Source organism: Lichenostomus cassidix, chromosome 5, assembly GCF_008360975.1.
Source record: "Lichenostomus cassidix isolate B80296 chromosome 5, HeHo_3.0, whole genome shotgun sequence".
In the NCBI taxonomy this organism is placed as follows: domain Eukaryota; kingdom Metazoa; phylum Chordata; class Aves; order Passeriformes; family Meliphagidae; genus Lichenostomus; species Lichenostomus cassidix.
In genome coordinates, this window is record NC_139486.1 from 18353311 (window position 1) to 18368406 (window position 15096).

At 36.6% G+C, this 15096-nt stretch overlaps 1 protein-coding gene across 8 annotated transcripts in view; it reads right to left on the reverse strand.

Moving 5' to 3' along the window:
- Positions 1-7287: 7287 nt before the first annotated feature.
- FLRT2 (fibronectin leucine rich transmembrane protein 2) overlaps positions 7288-15096 on the reverse strand; it is a 62833-nt gene continuing 55024 nt past the window's right edge. For all 8 annotated transcript variants that reach the window (XM_085061608.1, XM_085061612.1, XM_085061607.1 and 5 more), the window contains one exon: positions 7288-15056. In XM_085061608.1, the coding sequence (XP_084917734.1) occupies positions 12666-14651 (1986 nt within the window). In that variant the 5' untranslated portion in view covers positions 14652-15056 and the 3' untranslated portion in view covers positions 7288-12665. The remainder of the gene's footprint in view (positions 15057-15096) is intronic.

Below are 15096 nucleotides of genomic sequence, written 5' to 3' on the forward strand. Positions count from 1 at the left end.
TACATTGTCTTTCAGGAGGTTTCATTTAAACTAAGTCACAAACCATAAATTGTAGAGCAATAGAAGTAGAAAACAAAGACAACTTTTTTTTAACCAGACTTTTGTGTTTTTAAACACTTTCAGAAACTCTGTATGTACTCCTACAGTTAAGATGATGTTTTTAAATCTCTAGTATTTTCTTACAAATGTGCAGGTGTTAGTCTCTATACTAGGATACAGAGGATGTACAGGGAATTTATTACATCATTGTTAATGTGCACTATGTGTCCTAGCCTGTAGCTTAGTATAACAGTATTTTCATTGCTAGAAATAGGCCACAGGATCTGTACTGAGTTTTTGAAGCCTCAGCACTATGGCTTGTCAAGCTTACTTTGTTTGACTTTGTCTCGATCTGCCTGGAACTTTGCTTTGACCTAGTTTAGCTGTTACAGTATTTTTGTCTCATAACAGGATAACAATGTGTATTTGGTTTTAATATGGCTTGTCTTTGTATGGTATAGCCAGTTTAATATATAGTTGTAAAAAGCAGTTGCTCTATATAAACTGAGATATTTGTGAGTGTGATGTAATGAAGCAATGTAGAGAATTACAGGTCTGTTATTTCAGCAGAGTCCTTGAGAAGAGGAAGAAAAAGAAGCAGTAGAGGAAGTAGGAATAGTAGAACAGAGGAAGAGTGGTGTGGCATAAGAGCTGAGTCACAGCCTGGCACCAGAGATGCCATGGTTATGAACAACTCATCAACAGTTAGTCAAAGAAATGCAGACCTGAACAAAATTTTCATTTGGGGGTATGACAAGTGCATCATATGTAGTAAATTTGAATGTACTGTGGACTTGCACAGCAATAAAAAAAGAAACAATGGGGTAAAAGAACATTAAAAAAGAAACAAATATTACCCCAGCGGATCCTAAACAGAAGAAAACAACAATTTTATCACAGTCCTCCCTATGAAATAATTTGGGTGCTTGTGATTTACTACATGGTACCATAACAGCTGGAAGGATCCCAAAGGACAGCGAAAGGTACAACAAAACCATTAACATCTATGAAATGGTGATACACTTCTGTTTTGTTATGGAGGGTTGTTTTGCTTCTTTTTACCTTGGGTTGGGTTAGTTTTAAGTCATAGTGGTATCTTTTCTTTATGCTCTTTATTTTCTTGATTTTCTGGTATAGGTTGACGTTGGCTAGCTCTCTGACTAAACTTTTAAGATTTCAGTTATACTAATAATGAACTCATGGCTTTATGTACAATCATGGTTTCCTTTTTACCTATAATGTTTTTAAGCAGAAATGTGGCTATCGTGATGATATAATTCCATTGTGTTTTGTATATTGTTATTGAATTCCTGTGGAGTACATATATTAAGGAAAACTCTCAAAATGTTAAAGAAGTTTCTTATCTTCTTCTAAAATGCCTGTAGGTAAATCTACTGTTTTTCAGCAGAGCTGTATATTGAGAAATAATAAAAAAAGCCTAGCTTTTACCCAGAGCTTATCTCCAGGTGAGCAAAGGATGTATTTTTTTTCCCATTATAAGCAAGAACCAGCAAGTATGCAGAATCAGGACCATTAGCATTTTGGTGTCAGAATTTGTATTTTCTATGCACTAGATGACAGTAAAGGTTGGAAACTTATATGTGGATCTACAGAAGAAATCATAACTGACCTAGATGACCTTCTACATAAATTATTCTAATCTGACAGTGGTTTTGCAAGGTTTTTTGGCTGAAAAGACATTTTTTAGGATTCATTCCAAAATGTGAAACAGAATAATTTCCTGTGAAGAAGACTGTAACAGGATCTACAGATTATTCCAGTCCTTTTAAATTCCCATTCAATTTACATTTTGTTAATCTTTTTTATAAAGATATGCATCCAAGTACTCTTTAAGGATGTGGATACCCTATTAAAAATATTAATATAAATTCTTACATAATATGAAAATAGAGCCTTTAGCATCAACTTTGAATTTGCAAAGTGAAGAGCTTTTACTTTTTTCAGTTTAAGTTATGGTTCTAACACTTTTCCAAGAATTTAGTGCACGTAGCTGGTGAAAAGCTGGAAAATATGGATCTAAAACTCACAGAGCAGATCCCAGTCTCCCCTTGTGCCACTCATGTTCAAGAGGCTCATAAACACACCAGAGCTCATTGGCAGGGATCCATTCACTGATGCACGTGTGTTAGATGGAATGTTGCAGGAACACATGGCAGGTGGTGTGATGCTGAGGAGAGGTGACAGGCATGATTGTCCCTCACACCATTGTCATCCTCCCCCTTCTCAGCACCTGCTGAGGGCTCTGTGTCAGCTGTGCAGGTGACTCTGTGTGGCAAACTGCTCATGGGTCACCATCAGAAAGGATCTGTCCTAATTTGCCTCCTCCCTGGCTGCCCTGAGAAAATCCCGCACATGTCAAAATATGGCATTTACCTCACGTGATTGGCTCCAGACACGGTGGTCAAGCAGGAAAAAAAAAAGGAAAAAACCTGCAAGCAAATCCAACAGGGCTGGAAGCAGATAAAACACCAGAATATCTAGCATGGCTAAAAGATCTTTCTGAAGGATGGCTTCTGAAACACAGTTTTTGAATAATTATGAGAAATACCCCGATCATAAAGCTTTGAAGGTCACCGTGTTCATTAGAAAATACAACTGTATTTTACAGCAAGCAATAAATTATAACTTGAGGAAATTTAACTTATTTCAGGCATGTAATACTCTGCACTAAACTAATGCTGTTAGTGTTTTACTCATAACTTTCTTATTTTCTATGGTTATTTCACTTATACTACATCAGCTGTCTAAATCTAAATTCAAATGAGAACATGTCATCTTTTAGAATTAATGCAGAGAAAGCATTCATCTGACAGCAAATTTCTTTACTGCTTCAAATTAACATCAGTCATTCAAACACTGATATATTTTTTCTCCTAATCAAACTGTTTGCTGGATTATTTGGGCTTGGTGAAAAGCTTCTCTAAACAATTTATCTTCTATAACAAGGTGGAAGAATGTCTGCTGTGGTATTTTGTTTTACCTAACAAGCATGCAACTTTCCTAATTCACTGCAACTTAGCAGACACTAGTTCCTGTGGGGAAAAAATGAAAAAAGAAAAATAAAATTTTTAAAAAAGAAGTAATTGGAAAATGTATAAAACAAAGAATTTTTCTTAACTCGGGCAAAAAATTACTAATGATGTATCAATTCAGTCATTTAAAATAAACAGCAACCCCTAACTGAATCCCACAAATAGAGGAAAAAAACAGAAGAAATTTTGGCATCTTAATATTTACCAAAAAGGTGTATATATAACCCAGGTCTGAATAAAACTCTTCTATTTTGGCCCATATTTATTTAAAAGACTTTTTTTAATGGCAGAATTTCTGATCCATCTCTTTTCCAGTTCCATCTCTCTTTCTCCACCTCTGCCCCCAATACTAAAATAGCTTTTAAGTTCAGAGTAGTCTGTTACTGTAATTTCATAAACTAGAAGCAACTTCACTACTTGTATCAGCTCATTTACTAGTAGGGATGGTCTCTAGCTAGAAAGCAATAAGTTTACTGACAAATTGTAGGATAATATGCATTCTTTATGCCTTGATACTTCTGAATATGAGATATATACCCAGCAATATGTATATAATATTATGGATTAAAACAGACTCTGAAAACCCACAGTAAAATATGCTTTAATTTGCAAAGGCAGGAGTGTAAAAGAGGGGAATGTCAGGTTCACAAGTCTGCATGAAATGCTCTGCCTTTCTTTGTTTCCATCTTGAGCAACAAAGACAGGAGTCCTATCAAAAACAGAGTATGTAAACTAACAGCTAAAGCTTTACTTTATCACAGTGAAGTTACTTTCTACAGTGAAGCGTAGAGGTTCTGAATCTTCAGAACTTCGGTATAAGTGTGGACAGGGGTAGTTTTTACTACATACCTAACATATTATTAAGTTGGACTTGATGGTCCTGATGGGTCCCTTTCAACTCAACATATTCTCTGATTCCATGATATTTGGCAGAGAGAATGGAGGTGGAAGCACTACAAAGCATTGGACCCTGGTTAGCCCAAGGAGATTACATATCCTTGGTGAGGGAGTCTGTCCTCAGGACTTTCCATGGATGATTTGCCCTTCACACATGAAAAATGGGTGAAGACGTCATCCTTTCCTCCTAACCTTGGGAGAAATAATATTTATATTACAATTAATGACTTCAGAAATGACATAAATGTTATGGAATGGATATGTTTGTAGATCTAAAGGGAAGTAATCTTCTTTTTACACTAGAGATGTCTCAGAAATGAGGTCGTAGATGTGATGGGAGCCATGTAGGGAGCACAAAGGACTGGAATTGTTGGCTACCACATGTCCAGGTACACACTCAGGGTTCCAAGCCCTGCAGCTTCTAAGCTTGAATTTGACATGTGACTGTTCACTTAATTATGGAGTCAGGATACCTGAGCAGGCTATGAGCAGCAGGAACAAGCTGTGAGCTGTTCCTGTGTCCAGTCAGTTGTGAGTGGAATAAAAGGGAACAAAGCCAGAGACACTACAGCTGCTGCAACAGAGAAGGCTGATGCTGCACACAGATTTCCTTGCATGTTTGCTACAAATACAGAATATCCAAAATGAAACACTGGAAGAATATTACATAGAAAATTTCTAAGTTTCCTTGTGATAGCACACTGGCTGTGTGGCTCCTCTCAGAAAGATCTTTTTCAAACAGTTGGATTAATGACTTGAGGAGAATGAGTGGCAATGAACACTGCTCATTTGGGTTGCTACACACAAATGCATTCCCTCATGGATAACAGAAGAGCTCATTTTGGACATTGCACGAAAATCCTTTATAAAAAACTGGGTGATTCATGAAGTAGAAAGTGAGGAGTGAATTAAAATATAGTTCATACGACAAGGAAAAGCTGTCAAATACAGAGAAAGAAATATAGTCCTAACTAAAAAACACATGCTAACACCCTGCTTGAAAAAATGATATTGTTCACATTAGCAAACACTGCAGAACTTGACTTCACATCAACACTCAAATTTTCTTTTCTTTTTTTTCTCTTTCTTTCTTTCTTTCTTTCTTTCTTTCTTTCTTTCTTTCTTTTTCTATCTTTCTTTAGTTTCTTTTCTTTTTTTTTACCACAGTTAAATCTTTGAGCTAACATTATGCACTCTCTGTAAATACTCATTTAAAGGGATTGCAGACATTTATGAAAATTTAAATATTTTGGAATGTTGCACATGTGTTAGAAGTGGATCTCAACTGAAGATTCTGAAAATTGTAAAGGAATTTTAAAATAGTATCCCAAATATATATGTATATTGCATATGTCTTTTATCATGTCCATAAAAATGTCATTGAAGAAGACTATCTCTATATTCTGTCCATCATTATTGCTATATTTCATCTTCACAGCCTTTCCTTCATCACAAAGAGGTATTTTCAAGGTAGGAAAATTACAGTAATCCATCTTTGGACACATTGTTCCAATCCTCATCAGATAGAATTTCATTTATCTATATGGTCAACGTTTAGAGGAGTGGAAATATTGATTTCACTCAAGAAATACACCATTTGGACAGAATCTTTCTGGCAACTGTGCTTTACTAGAATTGTTGTGTTCAGCTTAACACTAATTTAGCATGTAATTAACATGTAATTTAGCATGGAGGCTTCTTGCACAGAGGATGTTAAAGTTGTAAACACACATGGACATCTGAGTTTTGCATAATAGTTGATATACTACCTTAATTCTTCAAGACATTCTATGTTAAGAAAAACAGGATAGTGTTACCAATACAACTTTTGTTCTTCATCCAAATCCTTTTTACATGGAGAAGATAAATAGTAGACAAGGTGCACAAACTCAAGGTTCTTATTCTGTATAAGATGTCCCCACCAAAATGTACCTATACTATAAACTCTCAGTATTCATACACAAATTTTTTCAGTCACACTTTAACCAGAATAGGGAGTTATAAGCAAAATAGTACGTGTTTATGTGAAAAAAACCCTTCTATTCTCAGTGGCCCATTTGTGGCTTTAAATGTCCTTATCTTCCATGGCTTTATATTGCCCAGTATTCCTAAGCACATAGTTATCTCCCCCCTCATATTCTGCACATTCTGTTACACAGCTCTCCGAGCTTTTCATAAGGGAGACTTAGGCCTACTGCTTTAATCAGTTGATGTATTTCATTTGGGGATGCACAGTGTGACCTGTTATACAATGTGTCATATTGCATGCTTTTAATAATTCTTCTATTATGTATTATTGTGATTTATAGTTGAAATCAGTGGGGTCAGGATTTCACCATAAAAATGTACTAATTTGTTTTATGAATGAAAATTATTGCAAAAAAAATTCACCAAGTCACTCTCTGTGTAATGGAAGTATTTTAGTGATTTTTAGTGTCAGCCTTTGCTGACAGTGGCATTTCAAGTAGAATTAAAATTTCAAGTAGAATTTTTCCATAGTTTAATGGTGCAATACAGTTACTCCATGTGGTACCATAACTCTTCTTCAATGGAAGAACTCTTTTTAAAATGAAATATTAAAAAAATTTGAATGAACAATAATGAAAAATACTCCTCCATGTTCTTTCTTTGGGAGATCCTTTTAGTTAAATCCTCTATACACAAGAAATTTATACACACTTTCACATGTGTATGAACAGTTCCAGATAACTGAGCTTAGAAGTATTAAAAATAAAGTTTTATCTTTACTATATTAAATATAATTTTGGGTTATTAAAAGATTACCTGATGAAGTCAGTGGTTGTCAACTTTTCTTTTTCTGACAGAAAATATTGTCAATTGAAAATTATGATGCCCTCACTGTCAGAAATACATAACCAATGCCAAGTGTTCATTGTTTCCATTATTTTTCTTGTCCCCCTTCCTGTGGTAAGGAAAGAAGATTTAGTTACCAGGGTCTTATGTGGTTCAGTAGAAACATCAAATGCAGGGAAGCTTATTACAGGGGAAAAGGGTCAAGACTAGGTGTGGATGTATTGCACAGCAGCCCTCGGCAGTTTCACACAGTATTCAGGGGTTAAGAAGAAGAGTAAGATAATTTGTTGAAGAACCACTCAGCAATATTAAATTTCTAAGCTTTGAAATGACATAGCTTGCAACATTCGGTATCTCACTTTCTGCTAAAGCAAGAAATTAGTTCTTGTATATGGAATTAGAAGAAGGGTAATTTCCATTTCTAAATAGCTAAAGCATCTTTTTATATATATAGTATATATTACCATATATGTTATGTATAAGATTTGCTTTATACAAAAATTTATTAAGGCTTATGTATGAATGTTGTGCATTCTGAAAATTCAAGATCAATTTTGAAGGGAGAACTGTTAAAAAAAATCATATTTCATATCAAGGAAACAGATTAAATAGATAATAATAGCTAAAAGATTCATGATTGTCATGGACGAATGTCAAATGCATTTATCAAATGGCTATGCATATAATGAGTCACAGCTTCCACATATATGTATTTGTTATAGACATGTGCAGCTCCTTAAGTGTATCTATTAATTGCAAACACTGGAGTACAGTCTGTTCCCATTTTACATTGCTTTTCTATATGCATATCAGAGATAACCTTTTAAAGATAAGATTAACTCTGAGAAACTGAGGTAACAAATTATTTAAATCTTTGAGAGACAGATGATATTTGTCTTTTAGAAATGGAAGAGAGGCTTGAACAGACAGTAGAACATCTGAAAATATCTCCATGAATGAAAGTACAAAAGATTGATGATTTTGTCCTTTTCAGATACCCACATCCTTATTTTAATTAACTTGCTCATATAAATACAGCAAGATTGTTGTATTTTTTTAAATAACTCTTTACTGAATATGTCAACAAGATAATATATAGTGTATAGTGAGGTTTTGAAGTTAACAATGCGTGCAACATGGCAGATTGCAGAAAACAGATAACGCAGACTTCAAACCATCTATTTTTCCATGTTAAAGATAGAAAGTATACCAAACACAGAACAGAATCAAGTGTGCATATCTCAGTTAAAATCAATTTTATGAAAGATCATCTTCAGATATTTGGGACCAACTCATGATAACAATTTGTTTAGTAGCTTATCTGTTTCTGAGAGGATCAGAATTCAGCTCTCATGAGGCACATTTCCACAGAGCCCCAGTGTAATAAAAGGTTGCCAAATCTCTTCTGTGCTAGTTTTCCATATGGACTACTAGCCAGCGTCCTTTTAAAGAGCAAAATATTCTCTACTGTACATAAGTTTAATGCCAAATGCTTCAATATTGCCTGTAGTATCATCTGGGATACAAAGTGCCCTGTTCAATAGAGTTCAGGGAAGGAGTGATCATCAGCTTCCTAGGATTATCTCTGTGTTTAGAAGAGAGCATCAGGCAGGATTTGATGAGGTTCAGAGCCAGTAACTTTTGGTTTTGGCACTCACTTCTGGTTTGTTTTTCCACTGAGCTGTAAAGATAAGTCATATGTAAAACCATTATTCTCATGTTCTAAAGAAAAAAGTTTAATATCTCCATGTTAAATTTAAGGTGAAGTACTATAAATGTAGAATTCAATGGGAATTAACCACTTTACTGTCAAAAGCTGAGACTGGACTTTCACTTCAATGTCATTAATAAAGTGCCTTATGTAGACTCTTAAAACAATAGTATCAATATGGATAAAGTTTTTGTTCTTTTAAATTGAAATGAATAAATTTTTCAGAGGGAGAAATTTTCTCTTGTGAAAAAAAGAACGATTGAGAGAAAAATATAGTTGAACTATGTTAGTAGCAAATAGCATATGCAACTTCATTTTTCTGTTTTACATGACATTCACTGTGGTCCTTTATTGGCTTACAGGAAAAACTGTTAATATCTTTTCAGTTCAAAGTAGCTTACGCCCTAAATATTCTCAAAAAGAAATTCACTAATAATGTCCCAGTAAGAACCTGTTAACAAAAAGTCCATGCCTTAATCAGGTGTTTCTGCCAGCAGGCCACATGCAAGGAACACTTGTTAAAGTGAGAGAATACCTGAAAATAAAATATGTCTTCAGAAGGAACCAAGCACTGGGAACAGCAGCATTGTGGTATTCCTTTAACACAATTTCACTTAAACTCTTATTTTATTTCACTCACCAATCTTTCTGCACATCTATGTCAATGGAAGATGGGTGAGATTTTGTCTGAAAATAAATAATTTGTCCCCAGATGAAATGAACTTGTTCAGGACTTAAAAGCGAACATTTTGGGTGAGTTGTAAATGCACATATTTGGTACTTCTGCCCTATACCCTTCAGTTATTATATATGGTCAAATATTTGCCCTAAGTGAAGATCACCCAATTTTTAAAAAGCCCAAGGAGAAAGTTACTAATCTTAAACTTTACTCTGCCAAAAGATCATTGTCCATTTTTAACTCTGACTTTTTCTAAATACTTTACTCAGTGAAATTTGCTCATCATGTACTTATATAGGTGGAACCTGAAATGAAATCTCAGATGTTTGTCTGACTGGAATTTTGAGAAGTCCCAAACTCTGTGGTAGCTGAAATACATTAACTGTTTCGGAGCTAAAGAACAATTAGAATTGGGAGAAACACTCTTCAAATGAAACATATGACCCTTCAGTTGACTACAACTCTGAATTTTTGTAGATAATGTTCCCAGCTCTATCCGCAAATTTTGGTATAAGTGGCTTGCTACATTTTTTTTTCAGAAGAGTATTTATAGTAAAGAAACTTCTGTCAGTGTCCCGTGCAAATATATATATATTTCTTCATACGCTACCTTCAATTTCATTTTGATTTTTGATCTAGATAAGTAATAATGTGTGTGTGTGTGTGTATATATACACATATATATATATATGTTTCATCATTCAAGATCAAAAGGAAGTTTGTGAATTCCTTCTGTTTTCACCCTATTAGGTCAGTAACCAAATTTGTTGTCACCAGTTTGGACTTGTGGATCATTCATGTGCAGTGCAGGCGAAGCTCCCTGAACAAGTGAATTGCTACGAGTAAGGTGCCTACGGTATACTGAGGTCTAGAACAGAAGATTCCTCCTGCATCAGTCACTGAAGTACAAAACACTAGCAAGCATGTACTTTGAAAGGAGGCCTTTTGAAATCAAATGTACAACTAGTTATTTCATTGAAATGAAATACTATGTCCACACCCAATGGGAATCTCTGGCTATACTTCAAGCAGACTCCAGCATACAACAGAAGCATGAAGAAGCACAACTATTTGCTGCTTGTCTTTTGAGCTGTGGCACCCAAAATATGTTAAACAAAACAAAACAAAACAAAACACCCCAAAACCAGATAAACAAAAAAAAAAAAAAAAGCAAAACAAAAACCAAGCAAATTTTTAAAAAAACCAAACCACAAAAACCAAAGCCCAAAAGTATCAACCTTATTATCAAGTTCAGTAATTAGATCACAGAAAAAAACTCCCACTTTGCATAGACATTTCAACCTAGAATTATGCCATTTGAAATTATATGGTAGACTTTTAATCAGCAAAATTCTAGTGACTTAACTATTACAATAGCCACACAGGTTGCTTAGAATACCTGCTATAGATGGGGAAAATAGCAAATATATAGAATAGAGTGAAATTTCAAAATGTGATTTTAAAAGATGTTGGTGGGAGGATGTGGCTCCTTATAAAATGGTTGTACTCTACCATCAGTCATAACTGGGTTCGTTTTGTCATTGCAGAAAATAAGTGTTATCATGTGATCTGAATTGTAAAAAATACATGCTCATAGACTGCTGAGTTTCAAGAATGGGTTGAGTGAAAAGAGCAAAGGAAAGGATTAAAACCCTCTCTTCCAGCACAGAGAGCTTCATAAAGTGAAAAGTCCCATTCCACTGTGAAAGTGCTTCAGCCTTTACTTCCAATCCACATGCAGCAACTTCTTGTCTATCCCTAGGTGGTAACTCTAAATTAAAGCTCTCTCTTTCCTTCCTTACTACCTCAGAGAAATTTTGTCTCAATTTTTTTTTTTGTTAAGTGATGTGAGCTTTAGCTTGTCCCCAGACTCAGGAGAAAATTAGCTACATTAAAAAAAAAATTTACAAAAACCCAAAGAATTAGACTCCACCACTGAGCTGGCAAGAAATCCACAGTTCTTGGCAGTCATTGAGTTAGTAGAGTGGTGGAAACATTACATAATTTTAAGAGCTGCATCATGGTTTTAATACAAGCATGATGTTTTGCACCGTGCATATAAAGCTCAAGAACTGAGCAGGTATTGCACTACTTGTGAAGCAGAAATCATTATGGAAAACTCAAAAATGCTTAGGGTAAAAGAAAGGTAATTCAGAGGGACACTATGTACTTGTGTATTCAAAATTCCATAGTCAATCAAATGCTTAGCTAATGCCAGTCTCTGTATACTTTAATTAGGGGGGGAAAAAAAGCAAAACAAACAAAAACTGTCAGGATTTGTATACGATTTTTCCCATTGAACATATTTCAGTTCATAATAGCCCTGGAGGTCTTTCTAATATTAAATAATTTTTTACAATATATTTCTTGTTTGTTTTCTCTTTTTGTTTTTTCTTTCCTCCTATTTCTCCATAGTGAACATAACTCAGACCCCAAAGTCAAACAAAGCTTGAACCAACAAAATTAATAGCAACCTCTCCATTGTCATATTTTGCACCATGTTTTCAGCAATATGCACTTTTAGATTTGAAATTGTACACGAATACTGCAGAGCTGGGAGCACTCACAATTTCCCTCATTCCAGCTTTACCTGAACATGCCGAGTCAACAAATGCTTCCCTATTAAAACGAGGTGCAACTTAATGACAACTCTCTGTTACATTCTGTTATATAACCTTCACCTCCCACTGAGAAGGGTCAGAGAATGCCTAAAGCTCCTTAATCCTAATGAAAAACATGTACAGTTTCTATGATAAAGTATCTAGTATTGGGGGACATTTTCGGAGCAATTTTTGCAAATAGGAATCAAGGTCACTTTGAGTTTGACACTGACCTCTTTCTACCTTTCCTATTCCATGTAGATTGAGAGAAAATTAATCAAACAAGAAAGCAGCATTTCTGGGCACTCAAAACTCCAGCTTTCAGTTGGAGGTAAGAAATGCAGAACTGACAAAGAGGAACAGGTGTATTTCCAAGTGTTTGAAGCTCAATAGCAACTGCTAGGTTCAAGTCAGAGGGGTTGTACTCATTTTATCTGAATTGCTTTTGTCTGCTCCTAGTGACCCTGCTTTAATATGCACTTATTTTCCTGTATTCCAGGACATCAAGAAACTTAACATCCCTCAGACAGCTTCGACAGCAAAGTGGTTAATGTTTGAAGAATGAGTCATTCTTTCCTTTGCCATGACATTGGGTTCTTATTGTACAACCCTGTACAGTACTCAGCAATATTTTTTAAAGATTTAAAAAGCAAAGAGTTACAAAACCATTTGCAATTAACTTGAAATAGAAAAGATAGCACTTTTTTTAAATCCCATTATATAGTACACCGTATAAATTACAGAGTATTCAAATGCATAAATGCATCTGTGTAACATTTATCAAATGTAATTTCTTTCATTGTTTTTGGGGGGGATTATTTTTTCTAGAGTTTTTTTCTCCTTGTCCTAGAGACCCCCATCTTCCCTCACTATCACGTATGACAGTGCTCCAGGTCTGAGACGTTGCTGTTGCAGTATCGCATGTTGTTGGGGATGTGGCAGTCTGTGTAGTTAATGCCCCCGTTTGGGGTATAAATGGGCTGCAGTCTGAAATCTCCTTTAAGGAGCTGATCATTATTTAAGGAGACAATCTGGAAGCTGGTTTCCGTCATCTCCAGGATGGAGTTGTCCTTCTTGGTCCCTGCCTCACAGTAGTCATCTTTCCGACGGCCACGGTTATATTTCCACTTCTGGGAGGTGTAACGACCTTTTTTGTGCATATGCCAGCAAAAAATGCTGAGCAAGACCACGAGGACAAATATCACTGCACCCCCAATCAACCCTGCCAGCAGAAATGGGGAGCCCAGGTTCTGAGAAGTCGTCTGCTCGTGGCTGGAAGGGATGTTGCTGCCATTCAAAAAGGAAGCCTTGGTTGTGGCTTCTGAACAGACAGTGTCTTCTCCAATTCGGTAATTGTTGTAAGAATCCAGTGGAACCAAACAAATCCGATAGGTGGATTTGGGCTCCAGATTTACCAAGCTCGATTGCTGCTTCTCACCACTAATAATTCGTTCATGAACAATTCCTCCTACCAGACTATGGCCCATTTTAACCCATGTGAGTTTATATGCCATCACGGTAAAAAGTGACATCCAGTTGACTTGGATGCAAGTGTCATTCACAAAATGGATGGAGAGTTGAATCCATTCAGACAAAGGAGGTGTCACCCTTTCTCTGTCCTCCCTGTCAGGCACAGTGGGGAGTGTGGCTATGATGGGAGTGAGAGGATTATATTTACTACTTGAGGGGGGAAATGATGAGCTGGGAGCTAATGTAGTTGGCATGGTTGTAGCTGGGACTGGGGTGATGATAAGTGGCAGACCAGGGGTGGTGGTGGGGCATGACAACATATTCATATTGAGCTCCCTGACTGCCATGCCTCGGACCTGCTCTGGTCCCTGGCACATAAAACCCCGTACATTGATGGAAGCAGGAATAAATTTGAGCCATTCAGTGACCCACTTAATGCTGCAGTCACAAAACCAGGGATTATTCCTTACAGTGAGCTGTCTCAGGTTATGGAGATTATCAAATACTCCCTTTGCCAACATCCGAAGTTGATTGTTGGAAATATCAAGACGTTCCAGTTTGTGGAGGTTTGAAAAGGCTGTAAGTGGTATATGGGTTATCTGGTTGTCCTGCAAGTAAAGTCTTAGCAGATGTGTACCTGGAAGATCGGGAGGAGGGTAAGTCAGTGAATTCCGAACTATTGAGAATTCCTTGAGCTTGGAGAGGTGGCTAAAGGTGCCTTCAGCTATGCCTTTATTAGTAAGGAGATTGCCATCCACAATCAGACGCTCCAGACTTGTAAGATTCTGGAAGGCCAGGTCTGAAATGACAGCAATTCGGTTTTCGTCTACTCGAAGCTCTTGTAAGTCCAGCGGAAGGCCAACTGGCACACTGCTTAAGTGATTCTTGGACAAGAACAGAAGCTTGAGGCTGATGGCTTCCTGGAATGCCCCATCCTCAACGCCAACAGTGGAGATGGAGTTGTCATCCAGGTGCAGTTCTTCCAGCTTCAAAAGCTGAGCAAGAGCAGCACGAGAAATGGTCTGAATATTGTTTTCCTGCAGGTGGAGAACCCTGACGTTCTTGGGCAGGTTCATGGGGAATTCATCCAATTGGTTGCCATACAGGTAGACTGTGTGCACAGACTGGACATTGTGCAGCTCTGCAGGAAATCCAGCATTATTAATTTGGTTATTATGGAGGTAGAGGACAGTTACACCCTCCGGTATCCCAAGAGGCACTGAGGTCAAGCTTCGCTCATTACAGTAGACAAAGTTTCGATCACAGCGGCACACTTTCGGGCAGGCCAAAGTTTTGGAGACCTGTATGTAGAGCCCCAGGGAAAAGATAAGCCATGATTTCATGAGAAGAGCCCAATCTGTGGGCCACATTTTAGTCCATGAACCCATTTCTAATTTAAAGAAATAAAGTACCAAAGTGTTTAAGAACTGATAACAATAATAAAGCACAGGTAACAAAATCTCAGGTCATTAAAATTGGCTTCTATTTATGTCCAGTGTTCAGGCCAGAGTTGAAGTCCTGGAGGCTAAGCATAAAATAATCCTTTTATAATTGGCTACCTCCTACTTTTGATAAGGAAAACCCAGTCTTATTAGCCAGGGTTACAAAGTTTGTTTCCTTCCTCCATGTGTGCTGAAAGAACCAGTAGCCATGTCTTTGCAGAACAACAGGTTGCTCGAAAGCTACCGAAGTCTCTGTGCTTGGAGGGATATTTCACTGAAGTCTGTTGGTGTCTGTCAGCTTTCTGAAGTCAGCAAAGTCCTCATATCAGCTATCTGCCAGATCTCGCCTGCCTGTAAAAGGAAAGAGAAAAAAAAAAAAGCTGAATACCAT